Here is a 26,815-nt window from a genome sequence, read left to right as displayed (position 1 = left end):
TAATCCATTTTAAAACAAGGCACTGCATACATCTAACATAATGTATATCTGTCTAGATTGGAGTCTTCAGGCAAAGTTGAACAAATGCAATTGCATTAAACATACAAATAAATAAAAATTAAACACTGATTATTTCTGAGTATGCACTCCAAGTATACACTAATGTTCTTACATACAGGTCTCACAGATTGACCAAAGAAACATTTAAATGATCTCTCTACTCATTTTTGTGATTTAATCCCACTGAAAGATTGTAGGAGTACTGTATTGAGTGGCCCATGTAGCAGCCCTCGTATGGCTCCCCCAGTTGCAGTTAGACTGACCAATATTATATCCAGCCAGGCAATTGTAATAAATGAACAAAAAGTTAGTTTACATATTTTATTCACTAAAAGAGAATGTGACTGAGGTAAAAACATAGTTTTAATCAACCAAATAAAACCTTTAAAACGTAATTTCATTGCAAAAGAAGATTAAGACGACAAACACCCACAGGAATTCAAACTATGCTTTCTATCCCATGTTTGGCTGATGTATCCATAACTGCCTCCATTAAAAATATAATCTTGGTGTGTTTAGTGCTACACACACAGGACTCATGTTAATAGACACATACAGGCTGTTCAGATAACGAACACCAGAGACAGACAGAGCAGTCCTGAGAGGAGAGTGCAAGAGGAGACGGTCAGAGGGAAAGGGGCAGGAAGAAAAGAAAAACACAGGACCGGTCGGCGCTCCGCTGTCCTCCGATGGACCGACTCGCTGGGTGGTTAGTCTGTTTATTTAGTCTGTGGAGGTGATAGGAACAGAGTAACAGCCACTGCCAATTTTCTTTGCACAGAGAAAATATTCATGTGGACAGCTGGAATCCAGGGCAGTCAAAATGTGCATCCCAAACAGCACCCTATTCCTGTCATAGTGCACTACTTTTGACCAGGGCATTATGTAGTGCACTATAAAGGGAAAGGGGTTCTATTTGGGATGCATACGAAAAGTCTCAGGGCCAACAGATACAAGACAAAGCTCACATGAAAACACAGCTCCAGATTCAAATCCCAGCACCATTCAAACGGAATTTGAGAGGAGACAAGGGGATTTGACAAGGCAATTAGCAATACAGAAATGATCAGTGTTGTGAAATAGTAGATATGGGAGAATGAATCTGTCTGAAACATGAGCCTATTATCGTTTCAAAATGACAACGAATAAAAGATAAGTACCGCAACTGCTAATCACAGATCTCATTCAAATCAAATAAATTTATATAGCACTTCGTGCATCAGTTGATATCTCAAAGTGCTGTACAGAAACCAAGCCTAAAACCCCAAACAGCACGCAATGCAGGTGTAGAATCACAGTGGCTCGGAAAAACTCTGTAGAAAGGCCAAAACCTAGGAAGAAACATAGAGAAGAACCAGGCTATGAGGGGTGGCCAGTACTCTTCTGGCTGTGCCGGGTAGAGATTATAACAGAACATGGCCAAGATGTTGAAATGTTCATACAGTGCCTTGCTAAAGTATTCGGCCCCAGATTTCAGGCTTCAAACATAAAGATATAAAACTGTATTTTTTGGTGAAGAATCAACAACAAGCGGGACACAATCATGAAGTGGAACGACATTTATTGGATATTTCAAACTTTTTTAACAAATCAAAAACTGCAAAATTGGGCGTGCAAAATTATTCAGCCCCCTTAAGTTAATACTTTGTAGCGCAACCTTTTGCTGCGATTACAGCTGTAAGTCGCTTGGGGTATGTCTCTATCAGTTTTGCACATCGAGAGACTGACATTTTTTCCCATTCCTCCTTGCAAAACAGCTCGAGCTCAGTGAGGTTGGATGGAGAGCATTTGTGAACAGCAGTTTTCAGTTCTTTCCACACATTCTCAGTTGGATTCAGGTCTGGACTTTGACTTGGCCATTCTAACACCTGGATATGTTTATTTTTGAACCATTCCATTGTAGATTTTGCTTTATGTTTTGGATCATTGTCTTGTTGGAAGACAAATCTCCATCCCAGTCTCAGGTCTTTTGCAGAATCCATCAGGTTTTCTTCCAGAATGGTCCTGTATTTGGCTCCATCCATCTTCCCATCAATTTTAACCATCTTCCCTGTCCCTGCTGAAGAAAAGCAGGCCCAAACCATGATGCTGCCACCACCATGTTTGACAGTGGGGATGGTGTGTTCAGGGTGATGAGCTGTGTTGCTTTTACGCCAAACATAACGTTTTGCATTGTTGGCAAAAAGTTCAATTTTGGTTTCATCTGACCAGAGCACCTTCTTCCACATGTTTGGTGTGTCTCCCAGGTGGCTTGTGGCAAACTTTAAACAACACTTTTTATGGATATCTTTAAGAAATGGCTTTCTTCTTGCCACTCTTCCATAAAGGCCAGATTTGTGCAATATACAACTGATTGTTGTCCTATGGACAGAGTCTCCCACCTCAGCTGTAGATCTCTGCAGTTCATCCAAAGTGATCATGGGCCTCTTGGCTGCATCTCTGATCAGTCTTCTCCTTGTATGAGCTGAAAGTTTAGAGGGACGGACAGGTCTTGGTAGATTTGCAGTGGTCTGGATGATGAGCATGGTCAAATAATAATAATCACAGTAGTTGTTGAGGGTGCAGCAAGTCAGCACCTCAGGAGTAAATGTCAGTTGGCTTTTCATAGCCGATCATTAAGAGTATCTCTACCACTCCTGCTGTCTCTAGAGAGTTGAAAACAGCAGGTCTGGGACAGGTAGCACGCCCGGTGAACAGGTCAGCCTTCCATAGCCACAGGCAGAACAGTTGAAACTGGAGCAGCAGCACAGCCAGGTGGACTGGGGACAGCAAGGACTCATCATGCCAGGTCATGTTCCGAGAAAAAGAAAGAGAGAATTAGAGAGAGCATACTTAAATTCACACAGGACACCGGATAAGACAGGAGAAGTGCTCCAGACATAACAAACTGACCCTAGACCCCCGACACATAAACTACTGCAGCATAAATACTGGAGGCTGAGACAGGAGGGGTCAGGAGACACTGTGGCCCCATCCGATGATACCCCCAGACAGGGCCAAACAGGAAGGATATAACCCCATCTACTTTGCCAAAGCACAGCCCCCACACCACTAGAGGGATATCTTCAACCACCAACCTACCATCCTGAGACAAGGCCGGGTAAAGCTCACAAAGATCTCCGCCACGGTACAACCCAAGAGGGGGTGCTAACCCAGAAAGGAAGATAACATCAGTGACTCAACCCACTTTAGTGACGCACCCCTCCTAGGGACGGCATGAAAGAGCACCAGTAAGCCAGTGACTCAGCCCCTGTAGTAGGGTTAGAGGCAGAGAATCCCAGTGGAAAGAGGGGAACCAGCCAGGCAGAGACCACAAGGGCTGTTCGTTGCTCCAGAGCCTTTCCATTCACCTTCACACTCCTGGGCCAGACTACACTCAATCATATGACCCACTGAAGAGATTAGTCTTCAGTAAAGACTTAAAGGTTGAGACCGAGTCTGCGTCTCTCACATGGGTAGGCAGACCATTCCATAAAAATGGAGCTCTATAGGAGAAAGCCCTGCCTCCAGCTGTTTGCTTAGAAATTCTAGGGACAATTAGGAGGCCTGCGTCTTGTGACCGTAGCGTACGTGTAGGTATGTACGGCAGGACCAAATCAGAGAGATAGGTAGGAGCAAGCCCATGTAATGCTTTGTAGGTTAGCAGTAAAACCTTGAAATCAGCCCTTGCCTTAATAGGAAGCCAGTGTAGGGAGGCTAGCACTGGAGTAATATGATCACATTTTTTGGTTCTAGTCGGGATTCTAGCCGCCGTATTTAGCACTAATTGAAGTTTATTTAGTGCTTTATCCGGGTAGCCGGAAAGTAGAGCATTGCAGTAGTCTAACCTATAAGTAACAAAAGCATGGATTAATTTTTCTGCATAATTTTTGGACAGAAAGTTTCTGATTTTTCCAATGTTATGTAGATGGAGAAAAGCTGTCCTTGAAACAGTCTTGATATGTTTGTCAAAAGAGAGATCAGGGTCCAGAGTAACGCAGAGGTCCTTCACAGTTTTATTTGAGATGGCTGTACAACCATTAAGAATAATTGTCAGATTCAACAGAAGATCTATTTGTTTCTTGGGACCTAGAACAAGCATTTCTGTTTTGTCTGAGTTTAAAAGTAGAACGTTTGCAGCCATCCACTTCCTTATGTCTGAAACACATGCTTCTAGCGAGGGCAATTTTGGGGCTTCACCATGTTTCATTGAAATGTACAGCTGTGTGTCATCCGCATGGCAGTGAAAGTTAACATTATGTTTTCGAATTACACCCCCAAGAGGTAAAATATATAGTGAAAACAATAGTGGTCCTAAAACCGAACCTTGAGGAACACCAAAATTTACTGTTGATTTGTCAGAGGACAAACCATTCACAGATACAAACTGATATCTTTCCGACAGATAAGATCTAAACCAGGCCAGAACTTGTCCATGTAGACCATTTTGGGCTTCCAATCTCTCCAAAAGAATGTGGTGATCGATGGTATCAAAAGCAGCACTAAGGTCTTGGAGCACGAGGATAGATGCAGCGCCTTGGCCTGATGCCATTAAAAGGTAATTTACCAGTGCAGTCTCAGTGCTATGATGGGGTCTAGAACCAGACTGAAGCATTTCGTATAGCTTTTTCAATTTTTTTTGAGGAATGGAAGATTCAATATAGGCTGATAGTTTTTGATATTTTCTGGGTCAAGGTTTGGCTTTTTCAAGAGGCTTTATTACTGCCACTTTTAGTGAGTTTTGTACACATCCGGTGGATAGAGAGCTGTTTATGTTCAACATAGGAGGGCCAAGCACAGGAAGCATTTCTTTCAGTAGTTTAGTTGGAATAGGGTCCAGTATGCAGCTTGAAGGTTTAGAGGCCATGATTATTTTTATCATTGTATCAAGAGATATAGTACTAAAACACTTGAGTGTTTCTCTTGATCCTAGGTCGTGGCAGAGTTGTGCAGACTCAGGACAATTGAGCTTTGAAGGAATATGTAGATTTAAAGAGTCTGTAATTTGCTTTCTAATAATCATGACCTTTTCTTCAAAGAGGTTCATGAATGTATTACTGCTGAAGTGAAAGCCATCCTCACTTGGAGAATGCTGCTTTTTAGTTAGCTTTGCGACAGTGTCAAAAAGGAATTTCGGATTGTTCTTATTTTCCTCAATTAAGTTGGAAAAATAGGTTGATCGAGCAGCAGTGAGGGCTCTTCAATACTGCACGGTACGGCCTTTCCAAGCTAGTTGGAAGACTTCCAGTGGTGTGGCACCAATTTCATTCCAATTTTCTGGAAGCTTGTTTCAGAGCTCGGGTATTTTCTGTATACCAGGGAGTTAGTTTCTTATGAGAAATGTTTTTTTGTTTTTAGGGGTGCAACTGCGCAAGGTTAAGTTCCTCAGTTAGGTGGTTAACTGATTTTTGTCCTCTGACGTTCTTGGGTAGGCAGAGGGAATCTGGAAGGGCATCAAGGAATCTTTGTGTTGTCTATGAATTTATAGTGCGACATTTGATGCTCCTTGGTTGGGGTCTGAGCAGATTATTTGTTGCAAACGTAATAAAATGGTGGTCCGATAGTCCAGGATTATGAGGAAAAACATTAAGATCCACAACGTTTATTCCATGGGACAAAACTCGGTCCAGAGTATGACTAAACGGAGTAGGTCCAGAGACATGTTGGACAAATGGATGGTGGCTCCGAAAGCCTTTTGGAGTGGGTCTGTGGACTTTTCCATATGAATATTAAAGTCACCAAAAATTAGAATATTATCTGCTATGACAAGGTCCAATAGGAATTCAGGGAACTCAATGAACGCTGTTTCTGGCCCAGGAGGCCTGTAAACAGTAGCTATAAAAAGTGATCGAGTAGGCTGCATAGATTTCATGACTAGAAGCTCAAAAGAAAAATGTTTTTTTTGTAAATTAAAATTTGCTATCGTAAATGTTAGCAACACCTCCGCCTTTGCGGGATGCATGGGGGATATGGTCACTAGTATAACCAGGAGGTGAGGCCTCATTTAACACAGTACATTCAGGCTTAAGCCATGTTTCAGTCAGGCCAATCACATCAAGATTATGATCAGTGATTATTTCCATTGACTAGAACTGCCTTTGAAGTAAGGGATCTAACATTAAGTAGCCCTATTTTAAGATGTGAGGTATCACGATCTCTTTCAATAATGGCAGGAATGGAGGTATTCTTTATCCTAGTGATATTGCCAAGGCAAACACCACCACGTTTAGTTTTGCCCAACCTGGGTCGTGGCACAGACACGGTCTCAATGGGGATAACTGAGCTGAGTACACTGACTGTGCTAGTGGCAGACTCCACTAAGCTGGCAGGCTGGCTAACAGCCTGCTGCCTGGCCTGCACCCTATTCCATTGTGGAGCTAGAGCCCTGTCTATGTTGGTAGATAAGATGAGAGCACCCCTCCAGCTAGGATGGAGTCATCACTCCTCAGCAGGCCAGGCTTGGTCCTGTTTGTGGGCGAGTCCCAGAAAGAGGGCCAATTATCTAGAAATTCTATCTTTTGGGAGGAGCAAAAAACAGTTTAACCAGCAATTGAGTTGTGAGACTCTGCTGTAGAGCTCATCACTCCCCCTAACTGGGAGGGGGAGTGTGAATAACGTAGTAGGTCGGGGTTCTCTGCTAATCCACTATACAAAACATTAGGAACACTTGCTCGTTCTGCAGAGTGAGCAGGTGAATACTATGATCCCGTATTGGATGAAGGGGAGGAATCAGGTTAAAGAAGGATTTTTAAGCCTTGAGACAAGGATTGTGTGTGTTCCATTCAGAGGTTGAATAAGCAAGAAAATGTTTAAGTGCCTTTGAACAGGATGTTAGTAGGTTCCAGGCACTGTGTATCAAGAATGGTCCACCACCCAAAGGACATCTAGCCAACTTGACAACTGTGGGAAGCATTGGAGTCAATATGAGCCAGCATCCATGTGGAACGCTTGACACCTTGTAGAGTCCATGCCCAGACAAATTGAAGCTGTTCTAAAGGAAACGGGGGGGGGCTACAACTCAATATTAGGCAGGTGTATAACTGAATAAATGTGCCTTCATAAAACCTACTACACTTATCACTATAGGAAAGTACCAATCACACTGTCGGAGTGCTGTTTCTGATCTCTATTTTATATTAAAAAGGGAGCTCCCAAACAACCGAGGCAAGCAGATGAAAAGGGCGCAAAAAAAAAAATGGGAAATTAAATTCTGAAACTAGTGTAGTGTTGCAACACAACACTAGACGGACATCAAGAATGAGGCTGATTATAGATATGGCCATGAGCCGTGGTTACGTGCGGTCTGGGTAACAAATTATTTTCTATCAACAAAAAAAAACGACTCAAGAAGCAGAGCATGTCATCACGAATAAGGAAAGAATAACCAAAAACCGATGTGCTCTTGTTAACCATTATTGAGATGCCGAGTTCAAAGAAAAGTTTACGTTTATGGTATACAAGGCCATAGGAAAGTGTTTCGCATTGCGCTTGCCTGTGAAAATGAGCAGACAGACTGCTGGTTGGGGGAGGGTTGGTTTGGGAGAAGGGGGAGAATACCACCCAGTGAGATGGGGGCTGGGGTTGTGCTCATAGGAAACAGTTGTGCTGACTACAAGGCCTCACACAATGCAGTAGGGCCACCCAGTTGCAGGCAGAATTTGTTTATTTTTATCCTGTCGGGAAAATTGTTCAGTGTGAGCTGTTTATTAGGGCTTTGATTTGTTATGTTTCAACTTTTGCTTGCAGGGTGTGTGTATACACAAGATGGACTTGTGTATAGTGGAGGTTTGGGGTCAAGAAGGAGAAAAGGGGCAAAAAGCCCCCGCACTGAGTGCTAGGCAGAGGTGCATGGGTCATCCTCCAGCTGCCTCTGTTGATGTCATGGGGCTAGAATGCAGCTCTGGGGTAGAGCATGTGTACAAACACAGGGAAACACATTTAAACTACTTAAACAAAATAAATATTGGAACACAAGCATCAGGCAAATGTTTGGTTGGTAAATGCAACAAAATAACATTACCTTAAGGATGACATATCAATAGAATTAATTAAAAAACTTTAATCAAATCATTTTAAAACTGGACAAATTTCCATTTTGTATACAAATACATTGAAAACATGAATTGTTAACATTCTTTCATGGACATCTATGGTATGTAGTGGGTTTAATGTTAGAGGTAATGTTTTATTTATTTTGCTATTTAATTCAAGTTAGTGGAAATGAATTTATGTCCAATTGAACCCTTGCACAATAGTAACTGCATGATAAAACATTCACAACTCAACGGTACTTTTAATAGCACCATATTTCCAAGTGAACAAGTGGAGGGGCTGTCCCTCTCAGCAATAGCCTGATTTGGGTGTCATCCTTGCCAGTCGCTCTCCATCAATGGCATATTGCAATGCCAGGACTGTGTCTGTCAAGAGTAAGCCAAGGCCAAAGTTAGAACATCTAGAGGGCACACTTGGGATCAACATTGGCTTTAGATATCAGGTTAGGCAAATTTAACTAGAAAAGTAACTGGTTACTCAACACATTCACATACCCAGTAATTTTCTTGCGTAGTCCACAATATCTGTCACCCCAGCCTCAATGTCATATGATGGCATCTCCATTGGCTTGAGAAAATCACTGGCCCTCTGGACAACAAATAAGAAAACAAAAGACATCTGCAACTTACTCATGCACTACAAAGTCAATTGATGTGTCAAATCTTTGATTATATTTCAATTCAAGTCAAAATTGGTGCAGTTATAGGTTCAGAATGTTTAAAGCCACCCACAAGAAAAAACTTCAAACTGTAACCAGTGCCTGCAACTTGGTTCAGGTTGTCAGTCAACCTAACAGGGTATTTAAAAACAACAGGAATGAAATCAACATGTATTGATCACATCTTTACTAACGCTGCAGCAATTTGCTTTAAAGCAGTATCCAAATCCGTGGATGTAGTGATCACAATATAGTAGCCATATCTAGGAAAACCAAAGTTCCAAAGGTTATGCCTAATGTAGTGTATAAGAGGTCATACAAGAAGTTGTTGTGATTCATATGTAGATGTAAAGAATATTTGCTGGTCTGTGGTGTGTAATGAGAAGCAACCAGACACTGAACTTGACATTTATGAAATTGCCGATTCCAGTTACTAATAAGCACGCACCCATTAAGAAAATGTCTGAAATCTGTTAAATCGATTGATGAGGAATTTTTTAAAAACTGTATAGTTGAGAGGGATGAGGCAAAAGGTATGGCAAATAACTGACAGCCCAACTGATTGGAAAATGTACTGCAAATTAAGAAATCATGTAACTAAATAAAAAACTATACTATGAAGCAAAAATAAATTATGTAGAAGAATGATAGTAAAAAGCTTTGGAGCACCTTAGAATGACATTCATTTTTTTTAAAGGCAAACTCCATTCCATCATTCATTGAATCAAATGGCCCATTGGTCACAAAACTCACTGGATGAAAAATTACTGAGGATAGAGGATGATATTGCCACATCTTCAATTTAAGCCTATTACAAAGTGTTTGCCCTCAAGCCTGGAGGGAAGCAAAAGTCATTCCCCTACCCAAGAATAGTAAAAGCCCCCCTTTACTGGCTCAAATAGATGACCAATCAGCCAGTTACTAACCCTTTGACCAGATACAATGCTATTTCACAGTAACCAATTGACAGACTTTCAGCACGCGTATAGGGAAGGACATTCAACAAGCACAGTACTTACACAAATGACTGATTGGCTTCAGTGCAGCTTTTGACATTACTGATCATAGTCTGCTGCTGGAAAAACATGTGTGTTATGGCTTTACATCCCCTGCTATAATGTGGATAAAGAGTTACTTGTCTAACAGAACACAGAGGGTGTTCTTTAAGGGAAGTCTCAAACATAAATCAGGAAATCTCCAGGGTAGCTGTTTAGGCCCCTTAGCTGTTTAGGCCCCTTAATGTTTCAATCTTAACTAACGAGTAAAGCCAGTGTATGTACACATGTGAATGACTCAACACTAAACGCGTCAGCTACTACAGCAACTGAAATGACTGCAACACTTAAAGAGCTGCAGTTAGTTTCAGAATGGGTAGCAAGGAATAAGATAGTCCTAAATATTTCCAAAACTAAAAATCATGTGGAAATGGAGAAAGTTGAGTTGACTACACTGCTTGGAGTAACCCTGGATTGTAAACTGTCCTAGTCAAAACATATTGATACAACAGTAATTAAGATGGGAAGAAGTCTGTCCATAATAAAGCACTGCTCTGCCTTAACGACACTTTCAAAAAGGCAGGTCCTACAGGCCCTAGTTTTGTAGCACCTGGACTACTGTTCAGTCGTGTGGTGCCAGGTGCCACAAAGAGGGACTTGGGAAAATTGCAGTTGGCTCAGAACTTGGTAGCATAGCTGGCCCTTAAATTACACAGAGAGCTAACATTAATGACATGCATGTCAATCTCTCATGGCTCAAAGTGGAAGAGAGATTGACTTTATCACAACTTGTTTTTGTAAGAGGTGTTGACACGCTGAATGTACCGAGCTGTCTGTTTAAACTACTAGCACACAGCTCAGACACCCAACAATACCTACTCTCAATTGGTTAAAATCACACGATGCACACCAGTGATGACATTGGATTTTTTTTTTTACTACAAAACATAGAAATGCACCATTTTCACATACTTTGATGTTGGCGTGGTGCTGGAGATTATGAATATGAAGTAGAACAATTGTGTAATTTCCCTTTAAAGACGAGGTGAGAAAAAAAAGATAGGTATACCGTCAACTCCTCATGCACTAACTCCTCCAGCTCAGACACCTGGGAGACGGCCTCATACATGTCGGTCATGGGCACAATGGAGTCCTGCAAACATGACTGGGAGTTAATATTCTTGAACACATCACTGTCTAATGTCCACTTGATACTATGTCAGACTGAAGAAAAGGAAGTATCTAGTATCATCTCTTTAAAAAGTACATTTTTTTGTGACAAGCAACTAAACGGGATGCATCTGAAATTGCACCCCACTTCCTAGTCAGGGTCTAAAATTAACAAACGCCACTGCAAAGTGCAGGTAAAATTTGGCATTGGTGGGTAAGGTGGTCAGGGCTCTACTGTGTGAGCACTTCACTCGCTTTTGTGAATAAAAACAGTTAAGTAGGATTACAATTATAGTCAAATAAATGCTGCCGTAGCTGCATTCAAAGTTTCTGCCGTTTGTGTCATAGCTGATCAAATAAAATCATAAAGTCAAAATCCTATAGCCTATCCCACCTTGCACTGCAACACTGCCTGGGGGCCGTGAGCATGTTAAGAGCTGCGCAGAGGCATAAAAGCTGAAAACTTACTTGAAATTAAAGTCTACTGAACTGAGACTTTGTATTGTGTTTCCTGGCTATTTAAATTGTTTTGTTCACAAGCGAGGTTGTTTTTCAATGAGAGTTTCAACTGCTAGGGAAGATAAGACAACGCTGCTCCTAATCAGACAATCTCACAGGCACAAACATGACTAAGCATGGTAACCTCCCAACCTTAAAGGAGCAGGTGAACAGTTCTCATCTTTGATATTTTTCACAAAAAAATATTAAAATGAAAACAATATACAACATTACTACTTAGTAGTAATACATTTTTTTTTAAAGAAACATTACAAAGCATCCTCGCCAAAGGATTTTAATCTTACCTCCTCTGATGAGCTGGTCTCCACTTCCATCTCATCAATCTTCTTGGGAAGATCAGCATCATTCACCCTGGATGTCCCATTCAGTTCCTTTGCTCTATGACAAGGAACAAAATACATAAGAAACATTTACCACTGAAAATCAATAACAAGATACTTACTATCCATTCATGGGTTTGAGTGTACCTGTCTGCATAGCGTAGTGTGTTTAGAGTGTAATCGCATGAGGCCATTCCAGGAGACACCATAGCAATCTGGAACATAAGAAAACATTATAGCCGATATTAAGTTACAGGAACAAAGTGGAGGAGCGATTCAGCGGGTCGGACACGAGTCGTATGTGGCAGGGGCTCCTAACGATCACAGACTACAAAAAGAAAGCCAGCTACGTCACGGACACCAAAGCCACCCTACCGGACGAGCAAAACACCCGTTTCCCCAAGCTTTCAGCACAATGATGACTAAGACGACAAGGAGAGTGCCTGAGGACAACAAGGGCTACATATTTACGGTCTCCACAGAGGATGTGTAAGTCATTCAGCGTTAACCCTCGCAAGGCTGCCAGCATCCCTATCCACACCCTCAAGAGCATTTTCAGACTAGCTGGCTGTTGTGTTTTCGGGCCTTTTCAATCTCTCCAACTCGGGCCGCTATCCCCACCTGCTTCAAGACGTCCACTATCATCCCCGTGCCCAAGAAAGGGAAAGTAACTGAATGACTAGCAACGCGTAGCACTCACTTCCATCATGAAGTGCTTCAAGACACTAGATAAAAAGACCACGTCACCTCTTCCCTCCCCAATACGCCAACCACCTGACAGAGTCACTGACAATGCAAATGCCATTGCACTGCACACTGCAGGATTCTGTTCATTGACTACAGCTCGGCATTCAATACCATAGTGCCCTCTCAAGTTTACCAACGCTCACAGCCCTGAGACATAACTCCTACCTATGCAACTGGGTCCTGGACTTCCTGACGTACCACTCCCAGGTGGTGAAGGTAGTCAACATTCTCTCTTCGACACTGATCCTTAACACGGGGGTGCCACAAGGTGCGACCTCAGTCCCCTCACGACTGAGTGGCCTCACACAGTTCCAACTCCATCAAGTTTTCTGACGACATGACAGTAGTAGGCCTGATTACCAACAGCGACAAGACTGCCTACAGGGAGGATGTGAGTACTCTGACAGCGTGGTGCCAGGTAAACAATATCTCAACATCAGAAAAATAAACAGGAGTCGAATGTGGACAAGAGAAACAAGGCTAGGCACGCCCCCTTCCTCATCAATGGAGCCACCATGGAGTCTGTCAAAAATGTATACACCGAGGAACTTGACACCTGAGAAGCTGAAATGGTCAAACCACAGACACCGTGGTGAAGGAAAGACTCTACAATCTCAGGATGCTGAAAAAAAATGTGGCCTGTCTCCATGGGCCCTCGCAGTGTTCTACAGGAGCACCAGAGAGCATACTGTCGGGCTGCATCACACTGGTACGGACTGCAAGGTCCTAGAGGGTGCTATGCTCAACCGAACGCACCCTTGGGACACCTGCAACACCATGGGGGGGGGGGGGCAAAAAGATAAATCAGGGACACCAGCAACAGCCTGTTCCCATCACTTAGATGCAGACAGTATAGGAACATCATGGCAAAATGTGTAAGACTGGCCAATAGCTTGTACCCCCAGATGAGACGGCTGTGAATAGACACCACTAGTCCGCTACCTGCTCCACGTTCTCCTCCTGCCCCCCATAACCATAGCTACATCAGTAGTTAATAAGCCATTTTTAAGACTGTGCCTCTAGAGCTAAAGCCCAAAGAGGAGTCACCAAGCCTTTACCATGCATGTCCTGGAGTTCTCTCCGATGAAGGAGTCTCGGAGCACCTGTGTCAGCTTGCTCATCCTGAAGGGTATGTGTTGGCTGTCCATCCCCAAGGAGCGAATACATTCCTACAGGGAGAGGAGGGAGAAAGTAGGGTTTAAACCAGCATTTTGCAAACTAGGGGTCGCAACCCCCCACAAGAGAAAATAAAATAAAGCTTTGTCCATAGAACCAGGGTTACATCAGTAACCTCTGGTAGCCACTAGATGCAGTTGTAATAAACAGAGTGATTTGCAGCCTACAAAATGTGGCTCTATCCTTTGAACCGCTTAAACTACAAAGTATTATGACCGCCACCACTGAAAGACACGACTCTCAGGAACACGTAGGAGTCTGCTTTTTCCTTCCACAATGCCCACAACCCAAAGGATTCATTAGAACAGAGTGGACAAGACCAGGCACTAAATCAGACAAGGTAAAAAAAAATATATATATATATATTTTCTACACATTATGCCTGACAATCCCAATACCTTTCTGATGCATTTCAGTCACTTCAAACCATACCTCCTTCAGATTGAAGTACTGTCAAAAGTACTGTCAGACTGATTTGTAATAGAATAATAGCCCCAACTAAAAAAAGTAAACATGGATTACTTTCTTTATTAATATACATTCATTGATTGAGATATAAATAAAATGGGGTTGCGGGCCCAAAAGGTTTGGAAAGCCCTGGCTGTGAGCTGGCTGTGCAGCTCACAGCTCTAAACTTAAGTTACATTTAGAAAGAAACCCCTTGCAGAATAAGCTGCTCAGTGTATATTCTCAAATCATACAAAAAAAAGTTGACGTCACAAGATAGTTACATGAATAATCTTGACATTACCTACACATTTATGAGGGCTTTTGCTGTATATACAGGTGGTTCTTACCTGCTATAATGATCATATTCACTAGGCACAAAACAGAAGAAAACAGACTGCAACAGAGGGACTAACTGAACATGTCCAATTAGAAACACCTGCTCCCATTTTCTGTTTCAAACATTTTGCTACGGTGTGTACACGAATGAATACACCCCAGGTAAAAAGATTTCTAAAGAGTTGAAAAATAGGACAGTGGGCCAGTAGTTGTAATAGTAGAGAGTAGTTGTATTCACCTTGAGAGCCAGCAGGCTGCGGTTGATCTCGGCCGTCTCTGCCAGGGTCTGTCTGTCGTTGCTGTTGACGTCTGTGCCCCTCTCGTTCCCCGCCAGGTCCACCAGGGAGAACTTCCCGTGCAGCTGGTTCCTCCTCCGCAGGATCACCTGCAGGATGGCGTGGGAGCGAGACGAGTTGGCGTTGGCGGACGTCTGGCCGGACGTCCTGCGAAAGATGCAGCAAATCATCGTCACAAATAAATCACTACTTCAGTTGCTTACATTTTAAAACAAGTTGCATCCTGAAGGACTCTATAGGGCTTTAGTATGCTAAAGTTGGATGAGATATTCATATTTGTCAAACTACAAAACAGGAACAGAAGACAACACGCATGCTAGACAGGGCGAGGGAAAACCAGGGGTCTGTTCAGGAGGGCGCAATGTTCCAGAACATTCAGGTGGAAATGTGCAGTGTTGACAAGATATGATTGTGCGTCAAGAAGAATAGGGAATCCTGTCAGCTCCATTCATTCCATGTATATCTAACATTTTGAATGTTTCACCTCACTGAACACACTCCGGGTGGAGTCAAAACAACATATGTACCTGCAAGCACTGCCCATCTCAATCATCTTGATGACGTCTTCCGCACACGACACGTACATCTCCTGCAGGCCGACCACCTGGACCTGTTGTTTCTCATCCTCTAGCACTCGCAGCGTGGCCTTCTTGTTCAGCAGATCAAACACCTGCATATGCGAAGCCAAGTGTGTTATTAGTGCTTTGGTCAAAAGTAGTTCACTATATAGGTTGCCATTTGGGATACACAGCCTTAGTCATACCTAAAATTAGTCTAAACTTTTGTTCTAATCATGATGGATTCTCCACCAACAACAAAATCAAATCCCCAAGCTGCTTGAGGAGCACTACGAGCACTTCCTTCTCACCTTGCCATTGTAGATCTCAAAAAAGGTCACATAGGGGCACAGGTCCTGACTGGAATATCTCCTCTGCTTCAGAAGGGTGAACACATCCTGAGCTAAGCAACAAGTAAGAGGAACAAGGAGTTACAAGACACTAAGACATCATGGAAGTATGGTCTAAGTAAAGGTCATGTATAACATTTACATACATAAATTCTAAAATGTGAGGTGGAAAGATCTATTCTTTAGTAGTGACCTCAAAAATATCTATCAAAATATTTCCAGAAAACAATCAAAAAGGATAACTAAGCCAATATTGTAATGTTGATGCTGATAGAAAATATCAATAATTTACCTGCCAAGGCATAGATCCCTTTGGAACTGTTCTGGCTCTTCCCTGAAAAGTCTCCTCCCATTGTCTGAATAGGGTAAAAGATGGGTAGAAATTTTTCATGAGAGAAAACTGCTATAGTGTCAACCTGACAGGTAAAGGCAAAGACTTACGTGAGTTTTACCACTTCCAGTTTGGCCGTAAGCAAAACAAGTTGCCATTCCTCCATCAAAGATGGTCTGGACAAGAGGCTTGGCGGTAAACCTATCATTAAGAAATACAAGTATGTGATTGTCTTGCAAAAACAAGTAATGTTGACACACCCAACAAACTTCATAAAGAGAACATGCACGCAAACAGTATTTGAACAGAACATTTTGAATTCGGCAAATAATTGTAAAATAAACTGAAGATAATATTGTTTAGAAAACAAAAAGTGAATACCTGTACACTAAGTCATTGGTGGATGACTCATCAAAGGAGTAGTCAAAATGGAAGACCTGGTTGTCCAGGTATTTGGTCAGGTCCACTTTCTGCTTGGGTTCATGAACAAGCAGCGTTCCATTTCCAGGGATAGTCACCACATCAATTTCTTTCTTGGTCACCTCTAAGAATATCACACATAAACACTGAACATTAGAATGGACCAAAGATGCAGGGTGATGATACAAGGAGTGAGTTAAAACGTTCATTAAGCATACCTTTATTGTTGAGAGGACGCTTGCGAACACACACACAAATTCTATGAGCTTCAACCTGTTGACCAAAAATAATTATTTAAGATACATTCTCTAATATAAGCAATAATTATAAATTACCTTCCACATTTCAACACTTGTTCTTCATCTTACCGTATCCGATGGACTTAAAGGAAATACTTCCAAGGTCTCTCTGAAGTTTTCAATCATCTGGTAAAACTGCTTGTTCGGTCGGTTTGTGTCACCAAACTACAGGAAGCAGAACTACATGTATAAGAGAAGTGATAAACTGGTAGGTCTGTAGTATTTCAAAATGTTTTAGTAAATGCTTTCACTAGTTTAACACCGATGTGGAAAACTGATGTCAAAGCTGTGCATACCTATTTAATGTAGGCATATGACGTAATGTCGCCACGTAAAATGTTGCGCTACACAGCTTTGCTAACCTAGCCCACAATGTTTGATGTGTCCATCGAGCAGTCAAGTTTAACAGTCATTTGAAAGAGTAAGAACATTTAAGCGGGACAACTCAAAGGCAAAATCCATTAACCAAAATAATGTAATTCATTGCCCTTGACAATCAACCGTTCTCGGTCGTGAGTGATATTGGCTTTCGCGACTGGTCCAGCACCGGTACACACTAGGAGGAGGGAGGTGGTGAGTGTGGTGTCAGGAAAACAACCTCTCGGTCAACGTCAACTAAAAGGAGAGGATTATGGACTTCAGGAAACAGCAGAGCGAGCACCCCCCTATCCACATCAAAAGAACAGCAGGGGAGAAGGTGGAAAGTTAAGTTCCTCGGCATACACGTCACAGACAAACTGAAATGGTCCACCCACACAGACAGTGTGGTGAAGAACGTGCAACAGCACCTCTTCAACCTCAGAAGGCTGAAGAAATTTGGCTTGACACCCAAAACCCTGAAACTTTTATAGCACATTCGAGAGCATCCTGTCAGGCTGTATCACAGCCTGGTACGGCAACTGCACCAGCTCTCCAGAGACCGCGTTGTGCGGCCTGCACAACGCATCACCGGGGGCAAACTACCTGCCCTCCACAGCACCCGATGTCACAGGAAGGCAAAAAAGATCCAGGACAACAACTAGAACCCAACAGAAGGTGAGGTCAGTACAGGTGCATCAAAGCTGTAACCGAGAGACTGAAGAACAGCTTCCATCTCAAGGCCATCAGACTGCTAAACAGCCATCACTACCTCAGAGAGGCTGCCGCCCATATTGAGACTCAATCACTGGCCACTTTAATAAATGGATCACTAGTTTCTTTATACAATGCCACTTCAATCATTTTAACATATCTTAAAATTACTCATATCATATGTATATACTGTATTTTATACCATCTAATGCACTTGCTAATGCAGCTCAGCCAGCCATATACATATTTTCATTCACCCTTTAGATGTGTGTATTAGGTAGTTTTTGGGGGCTGTTAGATATTACTGCACTGTCGGAACTAGAAGCACAAGCATTTCGCTACACTCGCATTAACATCTGCTAACCATGTGTATGTGACAAATAAAAATTGATTCGACTACCAAGTGTGCTATTATTCCAGATGTTGTCTCACCTGAGCACAGTAATAGAGTCACTGCTATTAGCTTCACGCCATATGGAATGCCGTTTGGGTCTTTGTGTGTCAAAAATATACACGTCAAATAACAGTTCTATTATTGTTCTGAATTTGCACGAGCAAGCCAAGCGCCACCACTACTATCAGTAGCACTGTCAAAGCTGTACAAAGAAAGCCTGCAAACAAGCAAATACTGGCCACAAATGATGCGTTTACAACACTGTTGGTAATAAAGCATTATTTGCTCGACCACAACTTCTGGGGTAGCTAGCTAGCTTTAGCTTGGTATCTAGCTAGCACCAATACAACCAGCCTGCAAACAATGACCATTAGAAACTGCAGTCATTTTCATTATTCTTAGCAATGATTTAGGAATCCTTGTGAGTAAGTATTAGCTAGGTAGCCACTTGTTGTTTGCCTATTGAAATTGAACTTCAGTTCATAAAAATATATAGCTAGCCAGCTACTTAACCCAGTGAGGCTCAAACAGACCGTATTGTGTAGCTAGCCACAATAAGGATTAAGCACAAGTGTAGTTTGCGGTTTGCCTTCAAAATAAAAAAGTAACCAATTTGAAAGTGATGCAGAAGGTTACAATTAGTGGAATCATGCCATATTTAGACTAGATAATGTTAAACCAGGTTTGAATGTGAAGCAATGAAATGGGGTATCAGTCTCTCTGGAATAGTGTTCAATACACATAGGTTGATAATAAATGTGTCTCCATTCACAGTTGTTTCAGAGTCCCGCAATAAGAGCTACGATGCTAATGTTCTCTGGGTGTCACTGAGTAGACTGATACCATGTCAATGATCCGCAATCCATAGGTAAGGCTGTACAGTAAGAATGCCCCCAATACAATTCAAAAGTATAATACCCCAGTGGGCGGCAGGCGGTCTAGTGGTTAGAGCGTTGTGCCAGTAACCGTAAAGAACTGTCGTGCTGCCCCTGAACAAGGCATTTAACCCACTGTTCCTAGGCCGTCACCGTAAATAAGAATTAGTGCTTAACTGACTCGCCAAATATATATATATATATTTTAAATGTCATTGATCCACAATCCATATATAAGGCTGTACAGTGAAATAAGTATGCCCCCAATGCAATTCCAAAGTATAATACATCCAGCGTGATTTCAGATTTGTCAAATTAACAATTGATCTTTTGTTGATTTTATACAACATTCCAACCTCGTTTAGCATGATTTATTCAATTATACTTGTATTAATTTTGCATCACTGTCTGACATACTTTTATTTAGAAGGCTAAACACAATGTCCAATTGTAGAATCTTAAATTAATATGTGATGTGCAGTCATATTCTGGACAAGACGTTGTTGGTTGAGAATGTGAGAATGAAACGACTGAACAATGAAACAGCACAGCAAGAAAATAAAAAATAGGTTTTGATTATGTTTTACTGGTAATGTGGACATATGTAAATGCCAACAAAATAACATTTTGGTCAGTGTGGTGTGTGTGTAACCTTTATTTAACTAGGCAAGTCAGTTAATAACAAATTCTTATTTACGGAGGACACTGGGCCAATCATGGCCGGATGTGATACAGCCTGGATTCGAACCAGGGACTGTAGTGACGCCTCTTGCACTAAGATGCAGTGCCTTAGACCTCCCGTGTCCATGTGCGTGTGTTTTAACTCTAACGGTACTAGAATGCTTAAAAAGCCACTAATTTTTGTTATTAAAAAAAAATATATATATAAAAATAATCTGTATCTGTTTTTTTGTCAAAAAAAGTTTCAGATATCAGTAAAAAAATGTAATGTCGGTGAATCTCCAATAGAACTTAATTGGGGGAATTGACGGTAAGTCAGCTATAGACCTACAGGTCTGCATCTTCACAAAAGCTAATTTCCACAGGACAATAGTACCATGTAAACATTATACAATATCTCATACCTTTCCCTTCTTGGGCACCATGTCAGAACTCTTGAATGCATGGGACAATCTTTTGTTCACTGGTTTGCTCATGTCTGTGGGTACGACAGATCTCCGTTTGTCTGAAAGAGAAGCTATCAAATGTGATGAATGATGCTCACGAAGATAGCAGGGCATCAGAGTCTACAATCATGCCCCCCAGGCAATTTAATGTAGTTTTAATTGTGATCTCTAAGGCAAAACTAATCATAGATAAGCACTCCTCTAAGACGATTTATGAATATATGTCCAGAGCGATAAACAGTGATGTGACTCAAAGTTCCTAAAGCTCACTTGAGGTGACTAAGACACCCTTGGTCTCGTTGACTGGCGGCAGGACAACAGTCTGTCTCTGATCGTTCCTCTTCCCCACTCGGTTGGGCACACCTGGAAAATGAAGTATATTGAATATCAAGAAGACACAGAGGGTGAAAAATTTGAGTGTAATGGAATTCATTATTTGAATGAAATTAAGAAATATAGCCTGAGCGCCAGTCGGTTTGTGTCATGCCAACTCCCTGTCACTAAACAATGACAGCAATGGAGTTGGCAAGAGCACAAACAGATCTGGGGGCAGCATATAAGGGATAGGCAAGAAATCAGAAAGCACAAAATGAGAAGCAACCCCCACCAGAAGCTTTGAGGACAGAGGGTGGATACTCTGAAGACAGGAAGTCTTGTTTAGTCTTAGCAGGTTCAGAGACTGGAGCAGGGGCCCGGAACAAGCATGTCTGCCGTATGGACTTTCTAGGAAGTGGAACTGAGTAGAAGAGTATAGTTAGCCTAACACCTTAACGACTACAGTTGTATTGAGTAGTCTTTTGTATGATTAATAACTCGTTCGTCATTCTTCTGATCCCAACACTAGGCCAGTTGTGTAAAGTACTTGAGTAAAAATACTTGAAAGTACTAAAGTAGTTTTTGGGGCATCTGTACTTTACCATTTATATTTTTGACAACTTTTACTTCACAAAATTGCCAAAGAAAATGTACATTTTACTCCGTACAACATCCCAGACAACCAAAGGCACTTGTTTACATTTTGACTGCCGAGCAGAACAGAAAAATTGTCTTAAGATTTGGGTATGTAATTTTAGGCAAAAATTGAAGGAAAAAAAAGAGAAACAAAGTCAGCTCCTTAAAAGGTATCTTTACTTTTACTCAAGTATGACGATTGAGTACTTTTCCCACCACTGCACTAGACAATACACCATATAAATATCACGATTTCAATGTAGGCCTAGTAAACAGCTGGCCAGCTCCTTTTCCACTACTAATTCTCAATGTGTTCAATTTTAGCTGGGCGAATCAGGAATGCCATGTCAATTACTTTGTGTTTTATTTTCAAATGACTGTGTTACCTTTTAAACTGTCATGGTCAAAATATATACATTCAATGGTTGTAAAGATGTGGAGAGGTCTCAACTTTGACACAATTCAAAAAGCAAGTCCTGCAGGCTCTAGTTGTCTTATCTTGATTATTGTCCAGTCATGTGGTGAAAAGAAAATACCTAGTTAAGCTGCAGCTATCCCAGAACAGTGGCACGTCTTGCTCTTCATTGTAATCAGAAGGCTAATATAAATACTATGCAGGCCAGTTTCTCTTGGCCTTGGAGTTGGAGTGTGACTGCATCACTTCTTTATATAAGAAACGTGGAAAATTCAAAATTGTTTCCAGGGAACTTATACACAGCTCTGGCACACACTTACCCCACCAGACATACCACCAGGAGTCTTTTCAGTCCCCAAATCCAGAACAAATTCAAGAAAGCGTACAGTATTCCACAGAGACATTATTGCAGGGAACTCCCATCTCATATTGCTCAAATGAACAGCAAACCTGGTTTATAAATTTACAAAATACCTCATGGCACAATGCCTCTCCCCTTAGATAGTGTGTAGGTATGGATATGTAGACAATGTGTGCCATTTTTACATGTATGTAGTTCTGTACTTGAGCTGTTCTTGTCTAATAATGTTCTTATTAAGTCATATTTCATGCGGACACGTTGCGAAAGCAGCAGCTACTCTTACAATGGGGATCCTAAAACAACCTCACCTGGTGGTCGAGGTCTTAATTGAAAGGTAAAAACCGGCAGACTCGGCCCTCTGTGGAATGCATTGAACTAGAAAGAGTGCTAGTACCCTTAACAAAACTGCTTAGGGTCACTTTACAGTACAAAACACTGAGTATACCAAACATCAGGAACACCTTCCTAATATTAAGTTGCACCCCCACCTGTTGCCCTCAGAACAGCCTCAATTCATTGGGGCATGGACTCTACAAGGTGTTGAAAGCATTCCGCAGGGATGCTGTCCCATGTTGACTCCAATGCTTCCCACAGTTGTGTCAAGTTGGCTGGATACCCTTCGGGTGGTGGACCATTCTTGAAAAACCCAGCAGTGTTGCAGTTCTTGACACAAACTGGGGCGCCTGGCACCTATTACCATACCCAATTCAAAGGCACTTAAATCTTCCGTCTTGCCCATTCGCCCTCTGAATGGCACACATGCACAATCCATGTCTCAATTATATCAAAGCTTAGAAATCCTTCTTTAACTGGTCTCCTCCCCTTCATCTACACTGATTGAAGTGGATTTAACAGGTGACATCAATAAGGCATCATAGCTTTCACCTGGTAAGTCTCATGAAGCTGTTCTTTATGTTTTGTATACTCAGTGTATGTCTATATAGTTTCAACCACAGTAGGCTGATATAATACTGAACAAAGACATTTTGGAACCCATTGTCACAAAATGGAATTATAGTTGTAAACAGTATGGTATAGGTCTTCTCTGTACATGATTGGTAGCCATCACATACCAAATAGTTCAATTATTTATGTACAGATTACGTACTGTCCCACTACAAGGGCAGTTCCGCTAAACACAAAGTGTGTAAATGTATTGTGCACCATTGATTAAATAGTTATTATGCACCTGAAGATACAGGCCAATATGTGATTTTATCTTCAAATCAAGGTATAACTGGGAAAACAGCCCTATATGGGATTCCATCTCATAAAGCAATTTAGCATATGATTTGGTTAGAGGAACATGCATTGCATGCAAACCTGTCTTCTCAGGAGGACCCACTTGAGCAGAACCTTATAAAGGAAATATCCATAATTAACCATCTTTCACCATGATTTTTGTCAGGGCGAATGATGGGGTGCCGGAACATAATTACAGTGATTAGTTCACTGCAAATTGTCCGCAACTAAAAACCAAAAATATATTTGAAAATAACAATAATTTCATACCTTGATAACACAATCACATATTTTTTTATTCATGGCAATACTTGAACAGATTTCCTAAATTAACAGATTTTCATAAACTAAACTATTTTTTTGCTGAATCCACAGTATTTTCTACCCCCCCTCCACAAAAAAAATGTGCTCTAACTTGTCTTGAGAAGTTAAGTCACTTACGATTGGAAGGAGCAGGGATCCTGGATGAACGGAGACGGCTTTCATATTTCTGGACAAAATAAAAATCACACACGTAAGCAACATTGTTCCTGACTTTAGGACCATCAACTTTCAAATGTAATACACTTTGAACCTCAAACTCTTAGGCCCACCCCTAGAGTATGCTTACCTTCTCTGGGGGAGCAGGTGTAGTAGCGGATTTCATGTGCTCAAAAAGCGCTTCATTCAGGGACCATAATTCATTCATTTCGAGCTAAATGACAGGAATAGCAGCAGTATGTCAACAAACATCAGTTTATTTAAAAAGTTGCAGCACATAGCATAGCTAGATCCAACTATTTATTGTCTTCCAGAGCTCTTACATGAATCCAAACGTATTTCATGTCACTCAAACTAGTATAAAAGGGGATATTTCACTCAAAGAAACATGTTAGTATTTTGTTCATTAGTCCACTTTTGATATGGTCCCAAAAATGCATCAGTCAAGATTAAAAGCACTTTAAGTTTATTGTTCTCTGTAACATAGGCAAGGCACTCTTGAACCACTTACCTCCTTTCCCCTGCATACAGATTTCTCAAACCATTCAACCTTTACAATAGATGTTGTGGAATCAACCGTTTTGATGTTTGCAGTATGCACTCGCCCTATAAAACACATTCAGCCATCAGTCACATTACACCACCTGTTAGCAAGTTCACACCAATGCCTAGCCGACTAAACTACACGGGGGAAGAAGTTAGTGGAGTTCATTAGAAACTTCCTTCACCGTAGAGTTTAGTCAGTTAATCAAAGTACAATGCCCTGCCTGGACCAGCGTTAGCTACCTCACTGTAACAGTAGTCACCCATTTCTACAAAAGGGTAACGTCAGCTAACTAACGTTATACTATTAAAACAAACAAATCAACGGATGGCGTCATTATCCTATCCAACTAACGTTAGCTAAGTCAAATACTGTACCTAGCAAAATTTACTAAAGTATTTAGCCATCTTGTTTCTTTGTAACTACAATAGCTAACTATTTAAAGTCAGTAGGTACCTGGAATAATGAGACTATTAGCTAGTTACTGTAAATCAACAACCACACAGGTACCGACGTTAGCTATTCGCAGTTAACGTTGTGTTAGGTAAATTCGGCTAACGCGTTAACGTTAGCGGAGTTCAACTCATTCACCTGTACAGTAACTGACTTACGCAACAACAGAAATGTTAGCTACTGTAGCTAATATAACAAATAACAGCCAAATGCATAACCTACGTTAATGTTTGCTAACTAAGAAGCGAAATCATGTGGGAGGCGAATCTAACTTACTAACGCTAGCTAACCACCTTAACGTAACGTGTTGTATTGCAGGGCACATTTGAAAAAGAAACCAAGCCAACGTTAGGTCTCAATATACATTTCCTAGTCAAATAAAAAGGTAGCGTTGTAATAAAAAAAAGTTAGCTACACAGCTTACCGTCGCTTCTTTGGATGTTGACTGGAAACCCAACAAGAAGGTTTGCAATAGCTGAGTCCATGTTAATTCGTCGTGTAAACAGTTGAATAATGTAGAAAAATTAGCAAACGCCAGTCAACCGCCAAAAGATTTGAAAGTCGTCTCACGTCAGCGGAAGAAGTAGGAAAAAGGCGATGCTCATTGGTCGTGGGCAAGGATGTTTAGTTTTAGGATGGTTTATCTAATTCGACAATTTGAAAAACAAGTAAACATAAAACTTTAAAAAGACACCCATGTCATATGCACATTAGTAAAATCATATAGGAAAACACGCAAAGTCTAGGACGTATTTCCTTTGTGGTACTCTTGTGACAAGATGGCTCGGCAAGATTGGCAACACAGTTGTAACGTGAACGTCGTCGTGGCTAGGACTCCAGTTTTTGTCAAATTAATGTCAGATTTGAATTTTCGTAGCAGGTCAGGAGAATTTACGCAGCACTGTCAGGTTAGGATAAATAACATAGCAGGATGAGATGATTAGATTAAGGTTAGCTAAAATGCAAAAAACTAAAACGTTTGACTTTAATTTGACCAAATCTGTATCCCTTCTAGCCATAGAAACAAATAGAGGAAAACACATTTCATTATTGCAGGTGTCGTATCCATTTGAATAAGTATGTGGTAGTCTTTTTTTAACCTTTAATAGAAACCATTCACTTGAACTAATGTCGATTTTAACATTTTGCTTGCATTTCCCATTTTAAATACGGGTGCATGATGCAATGACATGCATAACCACAGTGTGGCAGTAGCTAGCTACCACCTTGGAACATCGAGCTGCCGGCCAACCTACATGGCATGTTTTTTTTAACCTCTGAAATGACCAATGAATGTATACATTGTTATCCGCCACCTCTCACAATGGTGCATTGTGCTCGTTTAGTTAAGTTATATTCAAGGGCTTGTACATAAGCATTTCACGGTAAGATCCACTGTTGTATTCGCGCGTGTGACAAATACAATTTGGTTTAATTTGAATCAGTCTTGGAAGATCATGTAATGATTCATCAGCATTCAACATAACATAAAAACACCGCCCAATTTCGTATGAGATTTTAGGATGGTTAGCTGAATAGTCCACAAAAAGTATCATCTGCTCAAAACTGCCAAATACTTGTATTAATATAGGCTAAACTGTCCAGCGAATGTCCCACAATAACATCCTGTTGTTCTGCATGTTGGTATTTTAAATGTGGTCACCCTAATATATTATGACTCTCAAATCAAATTCAACAATTTGTTACTGTGACTCATTATGTTATTTAGTGTAATCAATGATTTGAGCTTGATTACCTACCTTCCATCATTTATTTCGATGCCCAGCCTGCCCCCCAAGATGTTCCTGGGACCTGCCTGAGGACATCATTAACTTGATTTGTGTGGATGGAGGATAAGTGACACCATTTTACAGGAAGAGCAATAGTTACTTTATCTGCCATTTAACCCAGCTTGTACGAAAATTTGAAAAAAACTGTAACAGTTTGTTCTTTCATTTGTAGGGGGCTTTGAAAATGCTAAATGAGTCATTCAGTTTCGCATTAGGCCTAAAAAGTGTTTAAACTGATAGGCTAATACAGATTGGCCAGGTTACAGACCATGAAAACATATTTCCCTGAGTTCAACTAATGGATGAAAACCTAATGAGTCTAGATTATAGGTGGATTAGACTCAATCACAACATAGCCTGGCCAGAATAGACATGTGGTGACTAACAATATAAAACA

At 41.2% G+C, this 26,815-nt stretch overlaps 1 protein-coding gene across 4 annotated transcripts; it reads right to left on the bottom strand.

Annotated features, from left to right (window-relative positions):
• Nucleotides 1-8,083: 8,083 nt before the first annotated feature.
• LOC124041862 (kinesin-like protein KIF2C) lies at nucleotides 8,084-25,378 on the bottom strand. Of its 4 annotated transcripts, none has more exons than XM_046359942.1 (22): nucleotides 25,053-25,378; nucleotides 24,143-24,237; nucleotides 23,762-23,845; nucleotides 23,593-23,641; nucleotides 23,233-23,265; nucleotides 20,790-20,918; nucleotides 20,453-20,545; nucleotides 20,141-20,253; nucleotides 16,785-16,880; nucleotides 16,635-16,689; nucleotides 16,378-16,540; nucleotides 16,107-16,197; nucleotides 15,958-16,021; nucleotides 15,627-15,718; nucleotides 15,286-15,428; nucleotides 14,701-14,905; nucleotides 13,559-13,669; nucleotides 11,901-11,968; nucleotides 11,718-11,811; nucleotides 10,814-10,897; nucleotides 8,586-8,679; nucleotides 8,084-8,456 (listed from the first exon to the last, which is right to left on the bottom strand). In XM_046359942.1, exons 1-22 carry the CDS (start codon nucleotides 25,111-25,113, stop codon nucleotides 8,380-8,382), a joined length of 2,094 nt encoding a protein of 697 aa, XP_046215898.1. In that variant the 5' UTR covers nucleotides 25,114-25,378; the 3' UTR covers nucleotides 8,084-8,379. The 4 variants fall into 4 exon arrangements, with proteins under 4 accessions (XP_046215898.1, XP_046215899.1, XP_046215900.1 ...); XM_046359943.1 differs by having other exon boundaries at nucleotides 20,141-20,241; nucleotides 25,053-25,375; XM_046359944.1 differs by lacking the exon at nucleotides 23,233-23,265 and having other exon boundaries at nucleotides 25,053-25,373.
• Nucleotides 25,379-26,815: the final 1,437 nt, after the last annotated feature.

This window comes from Oncorhynchus gorbuscha, linkage group LG08 (genome assembly GCF_021184085.1).
Source record: "Oncorhynchus gorbuscha isolate QuinsamMale2020 ecotype Even-year linkage group LG08, OgorEven_v1.0, whole genome shotgun sequence".
NCBI classification, from domain to species: Eukaryota; Metazoa; Chordata; class Actinopteri; order Salmoniformes; family Salmonidae; genus Oncorhynchus; species Oncorhynchus gorbuscha.
This window is presented reverse-complemented; position numbering and strand designations above follow the sequence as displayed.